Genomic DNA, 22,340 nt, shown 5'->3' with positions numbered 1-22,340 from the left:
TTTCATTTGTAGCACTGACTAACATTGGTTTAAATCGTATTGTGATCGTCATTAAAAGTTTCAGATAGTACTCGCTCATACACTAAAAAAACAACAACAAAGTATTAAACTCTTCAGCAGTATGTGTTTATGAGAATGTTGTTTGATTATTTGGACAATCTATCACATTCAAATTCAAATAATAATGTTATATTTCTTTGTTCGTTTGACTGTTTTACCGAATTGATTGACGATTGTAATCATCTTAAAGTGGTATATTGAGATTATTCAATTATAAAGAAGTTTTACATCACAAAGATATATTTAAAACATAAATCACTGGACAATTGTATTCATGCTAGTTTCCGACTCATCTTATTAGGAGTTAAATCTTAAACATTCAAATGTTACGTATAGTATGATACGTTTAAACCATTTAGTTGGAACTCGTTAGTTTACATGTCGAATTTTAATCAGTTCATGAGATATTACAATTTTCATATAACATTGATAACTGACAGATTACTAAGTAGTAGCAAGTGTCACGTTTATCTAAATCTTCTGGTATTGATCGGATTCTGTTGATCACATTGCACTGTTGGATGGTTGAAGTTAGAATAGAGCAAACCATGTTTGATATGGGTTTCTCAAAAGTCGGGACTTGTCGGTAGAATTCGCCAGTCATCTTGAAGGAAATGATTCTTTTTGTGGGGTTCAGGCTCTCATTATCCAGTCTTACAGTCTGAGACGCTACCACTGCGGTATATTGATCACGACTGACTGTTTTTAGTACTGTATACTGACATATGATTGATCACTAAGTAGTAATGGCCAATGTTATGTTCATCTAGTCCTCGTTAATGATCAAACTCTATATGCCTTCAAACATCTAACAACACCTAATATCACTGATAATGATATCTGCCTTACTCTTAACAACAGGAAAATTTTAATATTTATAGATTTTCATAAAAACTTCAAGAGTTCTTTTAGAACTTTGTATAGTTATCATTATCACTACAGTTCATATTGAATAAAAACTATCTTATAGATTAATCAAAGTTCATTTTGTATTCCTTTCTCGTTACTATAGGAAATGACCTAATTCATAATAGATTGAAATTGTATATCTCATATTACTTCAGTACACTGATTTTCACATTATGTTACAATTTAACCATGTCCTATAATCCAAAAAATATTATTTGGCATAAAAAATTCACAGTACCATGCAAACACTAGTTACTGTTACATGTTCCAATGTGTACATGTTTTTTACCTCTCTCTCTCTCTCTCTGTATGTGTGTGTGTGTTTGTGTATGAATCCAAATAGTATAGATGAACTCGGGATTTGTTGTGCTGTTAAATGAATAATTTACTTTTACTTTAAATAATTGATAACAGCTGCCAGTCATAATGTGGTAATGTAAACAATAATTGATTATTTTATTAGTTCAGTGATTTATAAGCATCTAGTCAACTGAAAATACTGTTTAAAATAGCAACAGGTTCAATTCTTTCTGTAGGGTTAAAACTCTTATCGCCTAGTATTACAGCCTTAGAAGACTTTGGCAAAGAACGACTAATTACGCACTGCATTTACAAAATATGGAAATAGTACATTGAATATACCAATTGCACATCTTCCTTGGATTGTCCCTTACAAATTCCATTGTTCCTTCATTTCTGATGCTACTCCGAATGCTCTTTGTGTTTACAATTCTTGATATATACTACTAATATCTGTCCGTATAAGTGGCATACATCACATTTTGATTGATCTATTCGGGTTACTATTTGACTTTAGGAGTGGATATTTACAGCTCCTATTAAAGAAAAACTAGTGAACTGAACTCATCATTTAAAATTGCATTAGGTTTGATTTCATAAATATGTAATAGGGTATGTTTTGTTATCAGGACCGATAGATGTTTCTTCAGTATGAATGTGTTTAACACAAGAAAATTGTCAGCTAACTTCAGCTAACATAGATCATGTTTTACGGGCCATAGTACATAACTGATTGGACTAAAGTGTATGATGGTTGATTTTTTACAGCTAAACTAACGTAGTGAAGAAACCAACTGTGAAATAAACTTCATATAAGTCTCTATTGAATATAGCTAGAAGGGGATGAATATCATTTATTACACAACTACTATAACTTGCACAAAATTTCGAATCTTATAAAAACTGTTAGCAACAGTCTAAGGATACTTAGAATGTGTTGCTCTTGATAAAGGATAATTTTTTAGAATTGGTTTTCATCAGCACCAGGTTTGAAGTTGTTCAGTTCGTTGGTCAATCCACTTCGGAATTTCCATCAGCTCTGGTAGATTGTTTATTTCGAAACGATGCAAAAGATATGCAGTTTAAGTGGATACTTTTGGTGATATTGCATTCTCTGAGCTAGACGGTTTAATCAACGAGCTTTCATAATAATTCTGGATAACATCAACAATCTCCGCACACAGTCAAAAGATCGTTGATTGAACAAATCTCAATATATAATCTAAAATTTCATTGGCCTGCACCAACTTCAGCTAGCTGTAACACAGGCAACATATCCGTCTGACTGTCAAAATATGAGTACACAGTATTGTATTACCTGTTTTGACTGTGAAACATGGTCTATAAAGTTAGATGATATAAGTAGTTTGATAATATAGACGTCACGGAACCACTGGTGACCAATGGTGCAACAATCGTTAAAGTAATACCATAATCAAGAGTTGAGTACAATGGCAGTATAGTATATCGACTGATAAAGCTATGAATGATCGTCAATTGAGATTTCTAGAACATGTTGTGTGCGTCCAACTGCAAGCTACCTTGACGTGTAATGCTGCATAGCGTAGGGATGAGTTAGAGAAGAGATAGAGACTCGGCTGGCCTTTGCCGACTTGAATAACTTGTGGCATACGTAAGCTATCCATTTATCACACAACCTACTTACTCCGCTAATTTATAGAGCTCTCAAGGAAATAAGGAAAACCGCCTGATGATGTTGTAAGTCTTCAATGAGAACGATCGAGGTAGTTGGAATACGTGTTACGCATGTTTAACCACAATCTGTCTAGGTGGACAATGTTTGGTAATATGAGTAGGTTGAAAGAAAGTTAGGGGCTATAACGTCAATCCATGAAATCATTGACTACTGGTCTGAATTATGTCTGTAAATACAGAACACCTGGTTCGGAACACCGTGATAACCCCGATTAACGTCGGAGATATTGAGTGAAGTGGTTTAAAATCGTTCACAATTATGCAAATGCATTCACTATTTGTTTTCTTCTAGATATCGATTTCTAGTATTCCTTCATACATGTCATTTCTTTCTGTCTTTTCATTCTATATTCTAAATATTTAATCCTTCTCATTATCATAGTGACTACAATTATTTCAACTAGTTATCTATTCCCCATTTTGACTTTATCTTGTCCTACTAAAATCACGTTAAAGATAACTTAAACCAACGTACACTTGTGTCAGACTCCATACTGTTTACAAATGAGTACATGTAAATTCTACTATTTAATCTTGTAATAATACTTTATAGCTCAATAGTACAAATAACATATATTTTTATTAAAGCAAACAAAATCTCTATAACTGGTCACATGTAGTCTTTATTACCTTACATCTTATTATTTCATAATAAGAATATTATCAGAAGGGGTTTTGTGGATATTATAATAATTTGTATAGTTGAAATCATGAGTCAATTGAAGTTAGACCATCATGGAAAACCTGAAAACACTGAATGGCCGTTTCGTCCTACTATGGAACTCCTCAGCAGTGCATATTGGACGTCAGCTCAGTAGTCTCGTGCGTGAAACTGATAGGTCCTGAGTCCGAATCTCGCGAGGTGAGATGGTGGATTCGCACTGCTAAGAAGGAGTCCCACATGGTAAGACGGAACGGTTGTTCAGTGCTTATAGGTTCTTCATGGTCGTCTAACTCCAATTGACTCACCATCTCAACTATTAAAATAAGATTATTTTAAATCGACATACATTCAACACAACATATACACTTATATCATTTTTATTTAAAAAAATCGATTAAATCTAAAACAGCATTCACATTATCTTATGTTTTCGTCTACAACAACAAAAATCGATAACAGTTCTTCTCCTTCCATAAAAAGAAAAAAAATCTTAAACACAACTTGACAACAACAACAACCATGGTAATAATAATAAGAAAAAGAGACGTTACATAATCTATTCCCTAGATTCTCATAAGCTTAACAATTAGAAAATAATAATTATAATAATGAGCAATTCAATTTCATTAGAATGAAATATGTAGTTTCTTATCAAAATGTATTAAAACTGTTCTATTGTACTATTCTATCTTTTTTGTTGTTGTTGTTGTTCTGTTACGATAAATACGACATTGTAACTGACAAAGAAAATGGACAAATTAACGGAAAATAGTTTTCTTTTTTTAAAAAAAGAAGATACATAAAAGTATAATCAGTGTGAGAAAGAGAGTAATTACAAAGATTAAAAGTTTAGAATAGAAGAAATGTAACAAAAATAGAAAACTGATGAAATTTATGTTGCGTAATAAGAAAGTTGATAAAAAAACTAATCAGTAAAAGAATAGAGTGGGTTTATTATGATTGTTCTTTCTTTTATTTCATTATTAGCATCATTGAATGATCTTAGTTAAATATACACATTGGAAACTAGAAAGCAATCTATCTTTTCTTATCATCCACTATTCTATCACCAAGGTTTGAAACCAGGATATTAAGATCATGTGACTTACTTACTTACTTACGACTGTTACTCCTCATGAAGGAACGTAGACCACTCACTAGCATTCGCCATCCAACCCTGTCCTGGGCAATTCTTTCCAGTTCCTTCCAGATCATGTGAGCGAATGTTTAATCTTTAGACTACTAAGCTGGAAGCAAATGGTTTAAATGTTTAATTTCAATCAATTTATACTATCATACAATCGTCTTACAATGAATCGAATGTGTAGCTGCCTATCACTTGATATTAATTAAACTCCCCTAGTCATAGCTTCTTATTAGAAATTCGGCAATTTCGTCTAGAAATAAGTCACTGACGTCAATATGGTTGATTATTTTCAAGTAGCCTAGAAAAAGTCTTCAAGATAAAATATCTTTGACATATCAGATATAAAAAGAGCACTGTGGTTTATTGATTAAAGCATCCGTTGTTTACTAGTATGTTGCTGGTTTGAACACCACTCCAATTCTTTCAACTTGGCCAATCAATTAATATTAGATCTCTCTCTCTCAATGCACACGAAGTTTATCACAAAGCCGGAGTAAATAAACATGCACTTGGTAAATAAGTTACTTTACATGTGATTAAATTACCTTATTAAATAATTAATGCATGAAATAACTATGAATCACATTCGAATGTATCAAGATTCGAATGGGAATGTGGTTGAAACTCTAATAGAAATAATGTATCATAGCTCAAGGACTATAAGATAACCAACTGACATTTATTTCGAATAAAGTAAAACGACAAAAACAAGTATATTGCCAAATCAATCTAACTTGAGATTTTTTATACACGTGTAAATGTGATTGAATTGCAGGGTGTATAGTATTTCCTAATACGATATTAGCTAAATTTATAATAGTATTCGATAAACTTACAAAAGACTATCAATAATCAAGATGAAACAAGTCAATCCGATTTAGTCAACGTAAACAGAACAAAAACAAGCTCATTCTAGTGAACAGTTGCTCTGAATAAAGATGAGGTTAATTGCTATCAATTCTATTCTTAATGGGCTAAATTATCTTCGTGTCTTGGGGTCGCATGTACTTACGGCCAAAAAGTCTCTAGCTTTTCTAACAAGAGAAATTAGGTTATGTTTTTTTGTTATTACATGTCAAATATTTCTTTAAGGGATAACTACGATAACATTTCCTAATTTGGATTTCTTCAATAACTGACTGATTGTTATCGCCTTTAGTTTGTTTTATTATTTTTTGTTTTCTGTTTGGGATAATGAAGCTATCGGAAAAGTTCCTCCCGTCTACACTGTTTCATATTGGCAGTATGGATTATCAATGTTGAAGTGTAATTATGCAATAAACGTTCGATTTATTCGACCTCCTAAATCTTATGGCATATTAGAAGAATCCTGACAAATTGTTCGTTGTTAGGAAACGGGTACTGGGTAAGGATGGCAAATCAATTGATGAAGTAGTAAAACGTCATCATTTGAGATGGCTGGGACACGTGTTACGTATGCCCAACCACCGACTGCCTCGACGTGCGATGTTTTCTGGTGTAGAAGTAGGTTGGAAGAAAGCTAGAGGCGGCCAGAACAAAACATGGCACAAATCCACGAAGTCGCCGTCAAGTGGACTGACTGATGTTGGTAGGTGTAGACTACCTGGTTGTGATCCGCGAGATGATAGCAACCGATGGTTAGAGACCTTGAATGACATGGCTCAAAATCGTTTGCAATGGCGCAGGTGCATCCACTCTTTGTGTTCTCCCAAAGTATAATCTAAATTCTGAATATTGAAACGATGAAATCTTTTATAAATAATGTAGATCGTCGATAGAAGAACATTGAATTATTATGATGTAATTCATCTCAAACATACACTGTTGAAAGTTAGTCTACTATGATGATGACTCATATCTGCAACATTTGACGCTGGTCATATGCTACTTAATGTTGTTGGATAGTTGTTTTAAAACTGATAATATCGTATTTTCAGAAAGGTCACTGGTTTATTTAGATTGTATTGATTTTTTCACACTCGACTTTTCATGTCGTAGGAGTTAGCAATTTTATTCCTTATGTTCTTGTATTTCTTTCATTCTCTCTTCTTGTGATCAAAAGCCAAATACGGTATACGAGTAGTTTTACATCCCGGACTAAATATTGGTTAGGTAATCAACAATGTATTGGATGATTGTTTCATTATGGTACAGAACTCTACAGAGGTGTATATCTATGACTTTATTGAAGTTAGGAATGTGAAGGATCCAATTCTAACCACAGTGATCTGAAGATTGAACACTTTTCCAGAGATATAAGGATCTGAGGGTTAGATCTCTGGTAGTAGTATTGATACGGACTGCCGAAAATTCTCATACATCGACGAACTAGCTATCCAACACTTCCTAATTTTCAGTGGTTATCCGACTAATGTCAACCTATGGAGTCGAACCGCAAACATAATAATCTCCAAAACACTTACAAAAAGCTGGTTATAAATATCAGTTGAATATTTTTAACTTAATGATTAAAACAAATATTCAATAAGGTAATCTCAAAGCTAGGTGGTTGGAATTAGTTTGGGGAAAACCCAGCTTGGCCTGTTTTCCATACTAATTCTCACTCGTATTGTTGAAGGAACTGATGGTTCTTACGAAAGTTCAGTTGTAGACTGAATAACTTAATAGCAACGTCCCAGACTATGGAGCTGGACGATGCGTATTTGAATTCTATAGGTAGTTTCGGTCCTTCTAAGATTTCACGTGAGTCTCGTCGATGAGTATCAACCATTTTGAAACGTAGGACAAGCAGAGTGTCCTTCCGACTACTTTCAACCACTTAGCATCTGAACATAATGTACGCGACGTTAATTCACTAAGACAAGTGCCCGGCACACTATAACTTTATCAATAGAACTCGATCACCTGTAAAGAACTAGGTAAATATGACATTGTTCACTGTGTTTTGCACAGATCTCACATTCTAACACAGAAACACATTCGGTTAATTCATTTAAAGACAGGGATGTATTTTAGTGTCGTGTACCGTCAATTGTAATAAAACTCATTTTTTGCGAAATCATTTCATTTAAGATTTAAAACTACAAATTTTTTCAAGGAATATTTATCATTTCTCCTTTAGAATATTGTTACTAAAACACACTGATTTGATATCATGAGGGAATTTTTTTCCTGATGACTGTACCTATATGTTTCTAATGAGTGCTAGTAGGCCAAAATAGTCCTAAGCCTAAAGGGTTTCTAACAAATATCCCAAATTATATAACATGAAACAGAAATACAGTCTGGATATCCATCCATTCAATACATTTACTGACCACATCGCAAACTTAATCGACATAGACTTTTCCGGTGAAAACTAAATACTAGACAGTATGATATCGATCAGTGCGTATTGATGGTTTACTGTACTCAAACAGTCATAAAAGTAACAGTCAATTATAGTTATACTAGACAATAAGATATTTAAATGAGTTGAGTAAATGGGATTCAAATCATTTTTAGTTGGAAACAACCATTCAATGATGATATATATTGCGATGCTGATGAAAGTCTGAAATTGAAGTTATATAATTTATATTGATAGTTGATTTTATCAAGTCAACATTCACGACTGTTATTAAGTTCTAAGATTGTTTCCTCATTGAAAATTATAAGGTTCCCACTAATATAACTAGAGATATTTGTTATCCGTTCATTTCATTGAACTCTTTAAATCTGTGCCACACGTACATAACTTTTATAATAACCTTAAGAAAGGCTGATTGATTTCTTCATTATATATTGGTTGAAAGTGACATTGTTTCATTTTTGGTGATCAATATGAGGATAAGATTACTAGACAATAACAATCATGATTTATTTAGTGATTCCTCTTCATTTTATTTTAAACTATATTAAAAAATAAATGAATGCAACTGACTGATCACTCGGTAGTCACAAATGTCATGTTCTTTTAGTTTTAATGGTGACGACTGAATTATATCGATCAGCCATATGGTCTGAATGACTCAACATCATGTGTATTACGTTGAAATGTTAGGTGATCGTAGGCAGTCGACAGGAAACCCTACTTGACTTATGTTCCCAGTTAGTTGGTACTCATCGATTAGACTTATCTGTATTCTTGAGGAGACTGTTACTTCCCATAGGGTTCTAACTCATATCACTGAGCTTTATAATTTGAGATATTACCACTGAAATGCTCCGGACGTAACTGACCTTCTGTTTAACTGAAATATTTGCGGTTGATTAATCGCTCATTAGTAACTAATTCCATGTTTGCTTTTTCCTCAGTGGTGATCGAATCTCATTGATTCAGCCGTGATTCGGCCTCTCACATATATGACTCGAAACGCTTTTGTATATGCACACTTATTATATCTCTCGATGATGTGGTATCACATGGAGACAGCATTTATAGCCTAAAATCAAATGAAATATCAGTTGAAAAAATAGTAGAACAAATCACTTAAAGTAAGGAATTTAGTCATTTTTGACTTGAGACCACGAAATGGTGTAACCAACTGCCTCGAGATAGAATTTCCGAAAAATTCATAGCCCGTCTACTAGTCAGTCAGTAATTCTTATTAGTAACATTAAAAATGACAATGCTCGTATTAGATGGATAAGTAAGTATTAGATTTTTAGTAAATATCCTAAAGGTATAGTGCTCACTGCAACATCCAAAGGTTCTATCCTGTATAGGATTGCAAATACGCATCGTTAAGATGTTGCTAACTAATGTTAAATGCTTTTGGTATCTTACGATTTCCTAGTTGATATCCAGTTCATACCATGAATGCTCTTTTAATAATACGTTTGATAAATTACTGTTAAAATTCTTACCAGATACAAATTTAAGTCCTTGGCTTTGAACTATACTTTAAATGTGAGCGCTAGTGATACAAACTTGTTGTCGAAACCAAACTCGGTGGAGTGGGATTCAAACTATGAAGCCGCCTGACAATTGAGCTACCAGTACACTCAGTGTATATTTGGTTATATTTCATTCAATCACAACTGAGATAAGAATATCTTACTATTTGCAACTAATTTATTCAATAGGAAAGCATATACGCATACAAACTCTGTTTATCATTAAATTGATTGTGTGAACCATTTTTTTAATAGTCCAATACTGAATGAAGAAAATAAAACTGTACTTATAGTTTGATAGACATCTGTTTCCATGCGACTATAAGTTTTGGTTGTATTTTTTAATAAAGCAACTAACCATATATAGATAGACTTCTTCAATTCAGTATACTATTTTTCTGTTTTATAAATATCTTTTTGCTTGAATAATAAGTTTTCCCAAAAGTTATCGTAAAACTCCCCTTAGTTCGTTTATCCTTATCTTATATTAAAAATCTCAAGTATACACAAACAAACTGATATACTAATAATTAAGTATGTCCTCTTGTTTCATCCATTATTATCTATTAATGTTTACATAAACTGATAAATTTTTAAACTAGTTAATCAAAATAGAATCTCAAAGATATGTGATATTTTCCAGATAAGGGTTAAAAATGGTATCTAGGACTGAATTTATGATGCTTTGAACTTTACCAACTAGATACACTTGCATGTAGCTTAATGTTAATCTGACTCTGCCAGGGAAATCCTACTCATTGCCTTCTCGTGGCGGGGGTGCTGTTTACGAAAGTGAGAGGACAAAAAGCGAATGTCCGGTGCTTTAACCGGATCCCAAACCAATGGTGCACATGGGCCCCAGTATCCTGCGGGAACAAATGGAGTATGAACCAATCGTTGGTCACCGGCTACCATGGGAATGCATCTCTTCACGATGCTCCACTGTCTTGTGGATCAGACCTTTAGGTCAAAGGCTCGGGGAGTGGCCCTTTAGGGAAACCACCTGCTTCGGTTTGGTCATCCGGGCAGTATCACGGCCCACACACCCACAAATATGGTGTGGCGTATATGTATTTGGTACCCTCTTGTACCAATATTTATGTGTTGAAATAAATAAATAAATCAAATAGAGACTGAAAATGAATAACGATTGTTTTAAACGCCAATACGTTATCCAGTAAGTTCTAGAGAAACAATTGTCAGCAAACTATTCAACGAATATGCTATAATATTTGGGACTGCTTTCTTGTTATTAATATATAAAATGACAGTCTTGAGTATCGAAATCGGTAATTACAAATCCTAACAAATAATACTATCAATAATTCACTTAGTATTGTTTTACTTGAATCTTTCCATTGATGTTTAGGACCGCAATTGATGAGTCTCGTATTGACGTATGTAAAACAATACCAAGTGAATTAAACTTTACCCCATTGTACAAGCAAGCGGCTATCAGGACTCAGTAGCTGAGTCGATGACACGATGGTGTTTGAAGCGAGCGGCACTGAGTTCGAGTCTCGGAGTGAATATCAACTCTGTGATGCGGGTGCGTCCAACTGACGAGTCCCAAATAGGACGAAACGCGCGTCCTGGATTCCACTGCTAGCCACTACCCATCTTTGCTTATAATACTAACAATACTTTTTATTTGCAATCCTTTAATTAGACAGTTATAACATGTATACTACACATATATGTGAACAATAGTGTATGATAATTGAAAAGTCCTGAGTAAACTGTTTGTTATGTAGAAGATAACACATATACTTAAACAATACTCTTTAACATTAGTTTCTCTTGGTGTGAATTATATCTAATAGTATCACATCATTAATGTAGCCAAGCAATCATTCAAATTTTTGAAGATTTCTATTTGATATGTGTATATGTATGCATGAATACAGGAATTATATCATATTTGACTGGGGAATATCATTTTAATTTCAGATAATTGAGAACTTTATTTTTGTGGTGATGGTTTATTTGGAAAAGTACTCAACAGTTAACTTAATTTCAACCTTTAAATAACATGCCTTATTTACCCGTCAATAGTAAAACAGTTTATGTTTTCTCATGTTATACATTTAATTGACTGTGTTATTTCACTATCTTAGAGATGTGGTTCTTAAATATAACTCAATAATTATGTAATGAACATAAGTCATCAATTTAGAAGCATAAAAATTATCCTATTCAGTTGCTTCAACTGAACTAGCTAGAAAATGAAGTTCGAACCTTTAAATCCTTAAACCATCAGATCAAATTCTTACTTTGCTCGAATTTCCTTTTATGATGTTATTAGTACTAAATTAGGGAAAATCACTTTATTTTGTTGACTTGAAAACAGGCATCCTATTGGGCGTCTGATATCATGGAACAGACGAAAGCAAGGAGAAAGGAACAGTTTGAAAAAATCTTTTGTTCTTAACACTTTATTCCGGTAAGTAGAAGTATGATACTTGATATTCTTTCGAGAAATGAATTATTTTTTTTGTTGTAATTATGCAAATTATCACTTTTTCTGCTACTTAGTTACACATTTTCATCACATACACAGAATATCTAGGCTTTTTTTTAAAATCATAATCTGCTAATGCGATCTAATCCTAATTTAATACATAACTTTCCTTTCCTGAATTAAAATTATATATATTTAGTACTAAACATACTACACATGAGTATCATTCACACTACTGTACTAGAAATTTATACACAGGAATTTTAAATAGATAAGGAGTAATATATTTCTAATTGATGACTATTCCCTCCCTTAACCACTATCTACCTCTATGTGCAACGATGACTTAAGTTGGAGTAAGCCGGAAGAAAATTGGGGAGGGAATCGAACCAAGAGATGAGAATGGTCTATGAAGTCAGTGACTATTAGTCTAAGTCGTGTTGACATATTTTGGGCTTCTTGGCTGGAGTCTAGGTGGTTAATATGACTAGCGATTGGAAACGCTGCATGCTATAGCTCATAATTAGGTCAGGATAAGGTAAATGCATTCACATTTTACCGTCTAGATTTTGAGTGACAGTATTCATCCAAATGTCATTTAATTCTATGTTCTCGAAACAATTATTTCAACTCCTGTGCTTATTGCTTTATTAATTGTATCTTACATTGCTAATTTAGTGTGTCAACTTTGACTAACGTACAATTGTACTAGGCTCCATGGTAAATATAATTGAATATATATACATTACAGTCATCACATAGAATATATGTGCAGATTCTTCACCAAGTTGAACAAACACTTAAAGGTCTTATCTTCTTAAATATAAAAAACTATCGAATGTGATAATCATTATCATCATCGTTTTCATTATCAGTACTTACTAACTATTAGAATGATACATGTTCGAGTGTGCACACACACACACACACACACGCAGAGAGAGAGATAATCACACGTAGGTGCAACCCATGATGATGATGATGACGACCTATCTGAGTAATCACTAGATTCAATGATGTCAACGCACATAGTTTGAAAAAAAATAAAAGGAACCCAAATAGAGTAAAAATAGTAAATTATTGTTATAATCAATGTAATTGTGTTTTATTTTCTTCTTCGTAATAATAATTAAGAATATTAATATTTAACAATTAAGTAACCAAAATGGTAATTTGATTTTTTATTAATAAAAAAATAAGACAAGATTATAAGCATACTGTGTGTGTGTGTGGGGGGGTTGTAGCACAACAAAACTGATACTACACAAATGAATTCATTACTGGGAAAAATGAGAAAAAGAAACTACTCATTATTTAAGTAAGTAAGCATTAAAGTTAAAATCAATAAAAGAACATGACAATTTAAAAAAAAAACACAGAGAACATATTCCAATCATTCATGCCATAGCAACAAACTAGTTCGTTGAATGGTAAAGCAGTAAAAAATAAAGCAAACATCGATTGATTATTCATGGGAACAATTAATTTTTTTAAATTTTTTTTCTTTTCTCCACAAAAAAAAGAAAAGAAAAATGGATATACTTTTTGTTCTAATACAAAACACTCGGTTCAAACAAAAGCAATGTCAATTCGTTGTATAATATATATATATATATATATATATATATATATATATATATATATATATATATATGGTTATAGTCTTGCTTGTGAATTCAAATAAAAATTACTCCTGTCTCACAAATCGTTTCAATTAGGAAAATGCATAATGAAACATACAAAGATGAAATAATTGAATAAGATTATTGTTATATATATATGAAATGTAAACCATAGTCAATAACAGCATAACAATGATCAAGATAATGTTCATAAACTAATCAGAAAGCATTGATAGGCAAAACGGAACTATATATAGTATCAATCAATAACCGAGAATTAGTAGTAGTAGTTATCTCTGTCTTATTAATGGTCAGGTTAATTACAACAATGAAACTTACTTAAATTTGACAAGAACAGTTAGATTTTCATTGAGTTTGACTAATGAACATATCATAGGTTTCATTGATGTGTACAAATAATGTCACCAAAAACAAAAAGAAGAACGATGTGTCATTTTTGTTGTTGTTGTATTTATGCTATGGCAAGATCATTTGTGTTCTTTAAAAGTTGATTATTTAATTCAGATAGATCAGAATGATCAAATTCCATTGATGTTTTCATTGTTATATCTTGTTTCATTTCAATAGTATCTTCTTCATTCATAAAACTGTTATTATTAGTAGTAAGATAATCATTATTGTTATTATTGGTCAAGTTAAGATTTGTATTCATGTTATCAGAGTTGTAATGATTATCAAAATTATTCTCATTAAAGACAAATTCTTTTGCATTGTTTAAAACAGATTGAACTAAAGATTGGGCTTCATCTTCAAATTCATGAATTTCATTATTTTTAGAATTTTCTAAATTCTTAATGATATCGTTATCATCATTCATTGACATTGAATTGAACACATCCTGTTGTTTTAGTACATCATTTGTACTTATCAAATTTGTATGTAAATTCTCTGAAGTGATTACATCGATGGTATCTGCATTAAGTGGAACATCAGAATGATTTTCATTGTACGATAATTCAAGTATTTGATGCTGATCAATTTCATCATCAATATGAGTTGAGTTCATTGTATTTTGCAGGTTAACTGATTCTTCGAGTGTAGTTAAAGTTTCAGTGTCATTTGCTTGCTTATGATGAATATCTTCTGTTTTAATATCTTCAGTAGGATGTTCTAAGTCAACGTCTGTAGTAGCTTCTCTATTTTCTTCACTTAATACCAGTTCTGATGTAAAACGTGACTCATTTGAAGAGAAATCGCATTCTATAACTTGTTCAGCTGAGCTTTCCACTACAGTGTCAATGAACTTTTCCGTAGACACATTATTATTTACATTGTATTCAGAAGGTGAAGTGTACTCAGTCTGTTCTGCACGTATATCATCATTCAAGTTAATAGACTCCATGTTTTCAGAGTGTGACAGATTCTCAGTTTGTTCAACATACATATCATCATTTAAATTAATAGGTTCCGTGGTGATAGGAGATATACTATGCATTGGATCATGTGTCAAACCTGGTTGAGATAAGCATTTATCTAGTTCATTGAGTGTTTCTTCCTCGTCAATCGGTGCTTCATGCTCTGTGTTTTTATGGTGGGAGAGATTATCAGTTTGTTCAACATGTATATTATCATTCAAATTATTAGGTTCCGTGGTAATAGGAGATATACTATGCATTGGATCATGTGTCAAACCTGGTTGAGATAAGCATTTATCTAGTTCATTGAGTGTTTCTTCCTCGTCAATCGGTGCTTCATGCTCTGTGTTTTTATGGTGGGAGAGATTATCAGTTTGTTCAACATGTATATTATCATTCAAATTATTAGGTTCCGTGGTAATAGGAGATATACTATGCATTGGATCATGTGTCAAACCTGGTTGAGATAAGCATTTATCTAGTTCATTGAGTGTTTCTTCCTCGTCAATCGGTGCTTCATGCTCTGTGTTTTTATGGTGGGAGAGATTATCAGTTTGTTCAACATGTATATTATCATTCAAATTATTAGGTTCCGTGGTAATAGGAGATATACTATGCATTGGATCATGTGTCAAACCTGGTTGAGATAAGCATTTATCTAGTTCATTGAGTGTTTCTTCCTCGTCAATCGGTGCTTCATGCTCTGTGTTTTTATGGTGGGAGAGATTATCAGTTTGTTCAACATGTATATTATCATTCAAATTATTAGGTTCCGTGGTAATAGGAGATATACTATGCATTGGATCATGTGTCAAACCTGGTTGAGATAAGCATTTATCTAGTTCATTGAGTGTTTCTTCCTCGTCAATCGGTGCTTCATGCTCTGTGTTTTTATGGTGGGAGAGATTATCAGTTTGTTCAACATGTATATTATCATTCAAATTATTAGGTTCCGTGGTAATAGGAGATATACTATGCATTGGATCATGTGTCAAACCTGGTTGAGATAAGCATTTATCTAGTTCATTGAGTGTTTCTTCCTCGTCAATCGGTGCTTCATGCTCTGTGTTTTTATGGTGGGAGAGATTATCAGTTTGTTCAACATGTGTATTATCATTCAAATTATTAGGTGGTTCATCAGCCGACAAAATTTTTGTTTCACCTGAATTGATTAAGCTTTCGTTGAACTCTTTTTCCATTGTTTCTTGGATTGCATCTTTCTGTTCGACATGTTCTGAAATTACGTTATCTAATGTATTCTCAGTTTCAACGAAATTCACCTTGTTATCTGTGTCAATAAGTTCTGAATTAAAGAATTTTTCATTGTTAGATAGATTATGGAATGGACGAGGTTCAGCTGAACATTCCAATAACTCATTCTGTACAATCTGCTCATGGATTAAATCTTTCTCTGCAACAGTTTCTGAAGATTGAATGTTTGAAATATTATTTGTTTGCTGATTATACGTTTGTTCATCTATATCAACAAGGTGTGTCTGCTCAGGAGGTGTATATTCAACTACATTTGAACGAGAAAAGCATACCGCCGGTGAAGACTGCATAACTTCATTATGACTAGAACCTTCAATACTCAGATTTTCTTCACCTTCCTGTTTTATAATATCATCTTCAGCGTTTAACTGTTCAGTACTGTTATCTCTACGGATATCCTGATGCACAAATTCTTCTTTCTCTTCTGGAGAAAGATATAATGGTGGATTTTGCTCCAATTTTATCTCTTCTCGAACTACTTCAGAGTGGATATCATCTTTTAATAAATCTGTCTTATCTTCAAAATGATGCTGAGTATCGTCAACAAATCCATTCTGGTCTTTAATAATTTCTTGTTGGTCCATCGTTAGACAAGAATCATTAATAGAGTGGTCCAATGTTTCTTGTAGTTGTTGTTTATTAACTATTAGATCTTCAGTATGATTGAAATTTATATTATCATGAGTAAGAGAACTATTTGTTCCTGATACAGTTATATTTTCATGAGGACTAACATTTTCCTGATTTGGTAAAACATGACCCATCAACAGTTCAGCTTCTTCCGTAGAAATTGTCCTCGCCATATTATCTTTATTTTCTGGTTCAATAGTCGATGAAATTTGAATAGGTTGTTTCTCATCTTTTCCCCCAGGTATTTCACATACGATAGGTTTTTTAGCGCATTCTACATTGTGTTGTTCCAGTTGTCCACTTGAATGTTGTGAAGTATCGTCATTTTGATTTGGTTTGACAATAGCTTTTGAATAACTCTTTTCATCTTGTTCACTATCAAAAATGTCATCATGTTTTCTGTCTTCAGGAGTTTCTTCAGTTGGTTGTAATCTAGTTCTTGCAGGCATAGTACTTGATCGGTTCACTGAAGTACCACCGACATCAGTTGGCTTTTTATTAGATCTCCAACTAAAACGTTTGCGTATAGTAGTTGCTGAACGTGAATCTGTGTCTGATTTTTCATCTTTACGTGAACTGAATCGTGATAAAATAGAGCCCATTGTGTAGGTAAATCACACCAACAAAGTTTGAATAAGTCTTCCAAAATGAAAATGACTGATTTATAAACTGTATCAAATCTAATTGACAAGTAACCAATCAGATTATTAATAAACAGTACTAGAACTACCAATCATCATTTTAATTAACTGTGTGGATAACCTTGATTTTTGATTGGTTCAACTGTATGAAGCAAGTTTTTTACACCAAAATTTTTGCGCGTTAGCAGTGACTTGTTATGTGTATTAAGTAAATCAAGTCCATTCCTTCAAAAATAGTGATAGTAAAGCACAATATTAGAGAGATAAGATTTATTAGATTAATCATAAGGAAGAAAACTGGTATAGCTTACAAGAAAATTCTTGTCAAACATGAATCTTCAGATTCTTATACCACAAAGTGTGTTCTAGTTACTAGCGGAATAACACTGGTGAATTCGTGTGTTTAAATATAAAATAAGTAGTATGTGGATAGCAGTATAATCTTGAATAAGCATTACCTTTTATTTGGAACTCGTCAGTTAGATGTATTTACATCCTAGAGTTAATTTTTACTCACGGGTTCGAACCCAGTACTTTTAGCTTTAAACACTCAACGCACTATCCTTTGAGCTACTGAGCCCAGATAAGCACTAGCTTCTAGAACGGTATGAAATTCAATTTTAAATAAACTCTGGAGACCAGGTATTTCCAAATGATGAGTCCTAAATGGAATTAAACATGAGTGTAGGATCCAACTACCAGTAACATTCCATCCATAAGCTTGTAACATTATGGCTATATCGGTGTGTTATACACAAGATGCATGTAATCCAACCAAGATTGATAAAAACTCATTCAAAATATGAATGATAAAATACTTCAAACCATTACAAATGAAATTAAATGTTTAAATATTTACTTTGAACTTTTCCAAAAGTGTTAAAACGTAAAAAGAGGGAAACTTAAAACCTTACGTATATGGTTTTGACTGCCTTTAAGTTTTTTTTCTCCATAAAATCTTGGCGGTATTTAGTATCTTAATCTTATTTTCTATTGGTGGGACATATTTAACTCATAACATTCTTTGTTTCTACATGATTTATCTGAGATTTATTGAGATAAAGTTGACATGGAAATTTGTTATGAGGAAATGAAATATATAAAGTAGAAATTATTTCTTCACTTACGTAATTTTATTTTAAGTATCTTGAAGAGAGTAGTAACAAAGCCTTGAGTGGAACAATATGAAGATTTATTTTAGTACGTAAGATTCTTGCCAGCTACTGTTTGAAATCTATGATATTTTACAGTCGAAGTTCTTTATGGCAGTTAGCATATTTAAGCAAACTTGATTAGAAGTGACTATTTATCATCATGAAGTAGTGAGGATTCAAACTATTTACCAATAGTCTAAAGCACTAATTGATCTTAGTTAGACCACCAGAGAAAACCTGGAAGGATAGTACGGGCATTTCATACTGGTATAGGACTCGTCGGCAGCGCTCATCATGTGCTCCCAAACGACTAGTCTCAAGATCCAGTCCTTGGAGTTCTAGTGAAAAACTGTGAACAGCGAAATTCAATCCGTGTCAGGTGTGAGACAGTTATCCTTCACAAGTAATGGAAGATGGTCAGACATTATCATGAGTTGATACAAGTCAGATATGTTCACCATCGAACATCGATTCAGTGGTCTAGAGGTTAGACGCTTTTGCGCGAGAGTGAGAGTCCTGGATTCGATTATCTATAGCAAGGTTATAGATGCCTATTTCTAAGGACCCCCATATTACGACAAACTGTCCATTCAATGCATCCTTTTTTTAATGGTGGTCTGTGTAAGATCAGCTCGTGATTTAAATTATGAAAATTCTACATTGTTCAAGAATCCCTTTGCACTAATATTTCATAATAATTTAACGTATGACAGATAGACAGATAGCTTTTAGAGTTTCTGGATTCGATTGAAGGCAGTTTTCACCAGAACCTAAAATAACTAGGGAACTAATGAAGATCTGAAGATAACGAATAACTGCTTCATCCTAAATTTTAAATCTTTAGAAATATCCACCACCAATAACAACGCCCTCATAGTCAATTGGATCATTAAATATTTCCGTAAGCATGATGTCATTTAGCTATGCCGTCATAATCCAATTACTCAAGTAAAATTCCCTCTTACACTCAATCATATTAAAAGTTCTACCCATTGGAATATGTTTCAATGTGTGAAATCCACAATCTGTAACCATTTTGTTGTGAATTTAATATAAACTTCATCGGATTTGTTCAGAACTAGGTTGAATTGATTTTCTAACGCTTACATAATATATATGACTGTTAACCAGGTACCAATTGTTTAAACAAGAGTTGATTGTATAACACATTTAAAATCGGACTGCATTTATTCCAAGTATCACAAATGATATAAACGACACAACACACGTATATGTATCTAGATCCTGATTATGATTGGAATAATACATCAAATGACTGAATGTTATGAACAGATTATTTTAGATTAGATTATTCAGATCATTAAATACAATTTAGTATTGTGTAAGGTCATAATTCATCATCACTTTTTTTATATTATATTAATAATAACTAGCACAAATGGTTATGTTTTCAGTAAGTTGATCACTAGGTTCAATATTACCCAAACTAACGTTATAACTAACATGAAATGATATGGATTATGAGATATGTAAGCGATTAATCTCTTGATATGATTGTAACCAATTGATGGTTGCACAAAAATTTCAATCATTTAACACAAGCCCATAATAAACGAATATTACTAAAGACAGTATAACTCGTCAGTATAATAATAACATAACCAACCTATATAAACAAAATGTCTAACACATAAAATAGAAATTTCAATGGTTGAGATTGTGAGTCAATTGAAGCTAGATTACCATGGAAAACCTGGATGCACTGAACGGCCGTTTCGTCCTAGTATGAGACTCCTCAGCAGTGTACATCCATGGTCTCGTTCGTCCATAAATTATAGACTCACCGTCTATTTATTCGTACTCAAATGTTTTTTATGCCTATTGAAGAATATTATTCAATATATCGACATTAAATCAATACAATACACAAACAAAGACACAAGGAAGAAGCAACCGTGAATTAAATCAGATGATTAGACCATTATCATCATTTGAAGACTATCTATACATCTTGATGATGAATGTCTCAAAATTAGAAATATTTACAACATCTAAGGCTATGTTAAATGGTTAGTATGTTCAGAGGGAACTGAATGTATTCAATTAAAATGTTTACGACAGAAACAAGACTTAAGTAATAACATTTAAATTGTAATATATTAATCAAAAATAAATAAACAGTTAAGTTATAGCAAAAAGCTATTCCCGTGAATTACATCATTATTACGTAGTTTAATCTGTGTATTTTATTGATTTAAACCATGATAATATGGAATAGACTAATAGGTTCTTTATTCTATGTTAACGATATCTTTAATTTAATGGCTAAAAGTACATTATAGAAAGATAATTTTAAAAAGAGAGAATAATTATCTATTTATCTACCTACCCAAATCTCTTTTAACACTAAAGGACTAGACAAACATGACGGTGGTTACTACACAGTGAATAATATCTCAGCCCTACAAGATCTAATCACTTACCGAAAAAATCAAACTTTGAAACGAGGTGACATGGGTTCAACTGTCATAGGAAGCACCAGTTTGTTCTAGATTACAGGTATATGTTGGTGGAAAGCATCAACTTGCTTAAAACCGGATTTCATAGTTTTCTTCTAATTATCTCTAAACACCTAACAAGTAAGTAGACAATACATCACACTGGATTATTAAATCTTATTAGTAATACATGGATTTTAACGATATATAAATGAACAGTCATCTTTTTTTCTCTCTCCTTTCCTCGAAACATAATATAGAAATATGCAGAATTTACCAGGCAACACTGAATTCTAAATGAGTTGTACAGTGTTTACTTGGCTTGGCTATGTTTGAAGAGATTACGAGTTCGCCTGGTCTGAGAACGAAACAAAGACTTTGTAACCAAAGAGTAATAAGCTAGATATTCTTGTGCGTCTCAGCCCCGCTAACTAGAGAGAAAAGTCGAAGTTTAGAACGGGGAAATATACTCCGCAAGCAGCCAGAAACACGAGCGATCCCGACCCGTCTAATTGGAAATACACCCATCTATATATTGGTGTGTACAACCATTTTTGATTAATAATCAGAATAAATGACAGATGAAAAATACTTCACACAAAATGTCGTATGTTATACAGAATAAAATGTCGTTGGGGAAAACGAAACAAATACTATACTGAGTAATCATTAATGTTGAATAAAAATCATAATGAGCAAATCAATTTAATTTTGACCTTTCACCCCGTCATAACAGGCTTTATCCTAGTTAGCATATCTTTTTAGTAAGAATCCTCATTAGGGGACGAATTTACTAACCTTATGACCAATTCTCCTCACTTACCCAGGGTTGTGACCGGTATTAGTAACCCTAGAAGGGCTTCAGGTAAAGTTAGCTCTTAATAACATCTAATTCTTCACAATAGTAACAGTAATAAGTTACTTAAAAGATTGTTAACATCATCAGAATCTTTCTGATAGATTAGTCCATATACTTTCTTGTCCAAAAACACTACTTACTACAAGATCACTGAGATACAAACTTGATTATTTAGTTATTTGATTTTAGTTGTAAATCTTTTTCCAGAACTTCATCCATTTTATCAAATGAATGAAAACTTTCCACATT

The 22,340-nt window shown here is 32.6% G+C and overlaps 2 protein-coding genes across 2 annotated transcripts in view; one reads left to right on the top strand and one right to left on the bottom strand.

Annotated features, from left to right (window-relative positions):
- Positions 1 to 22,340, top strand: part of MS3_00008431 (uncharacterized protein) — a 105,257-nt gene that overhangs the window by 70,870 nt on the left and 12,047 nt on the right. The gene's annotated exons all lie outside the window — the stretch shown is intronic.
- MS3_00008432 (uncharacterized protein) lies at positions 12,319 to 21,374 on the bottom strand. The gene is made up of 2 exons (XM_012937045.2): positions 21,218 to 21,374; positions 12,319 to 17,844 (listed from the first exon to the last, which is right to left on the bottom strand). The coding sequence occupies exon 2, from the start codon at positions 17,578 to 17,580 to the stop codon at positions 14,173 to 14,175; it is 3,408 nt and encodes a 1,135-aa protein (XP_012792499.2). The 5' UTR covers positions 17,581 to 17,844; positions 21,218 to 21,374; the 3' UTR covers positions 12,319 to 14,172.

This window comes from Schistosoma haematobium, chromosome 6, assembly GCF_000699445.3.
Source record: "Schistosoma haematobium chromosome 6, whole genome shotgun sequence".
In the NCBI taxonomy this organism is placed as follows: Eukaryota; Metazoa; Platyhelminthes; class Trematoda; order Strigeidida; family Schistosomatidae; genus Schistosoma; species Schistosoma haematobium.
Note: the sequence above shows the minus strand (reverse complement) of the source record. Positions and strands in the feature narration are given on the sequence as shown.

Bases quoted from the DNA above. Each gene is read 5' to 3' on its own strand.
- MS3_00008432 (XM_012937045.2), bottom strand. From the start codon at position 17,580: ATGGGCTCTATTTTATCACGATTCAGTTCACGTAAAGATGAAAAATCA.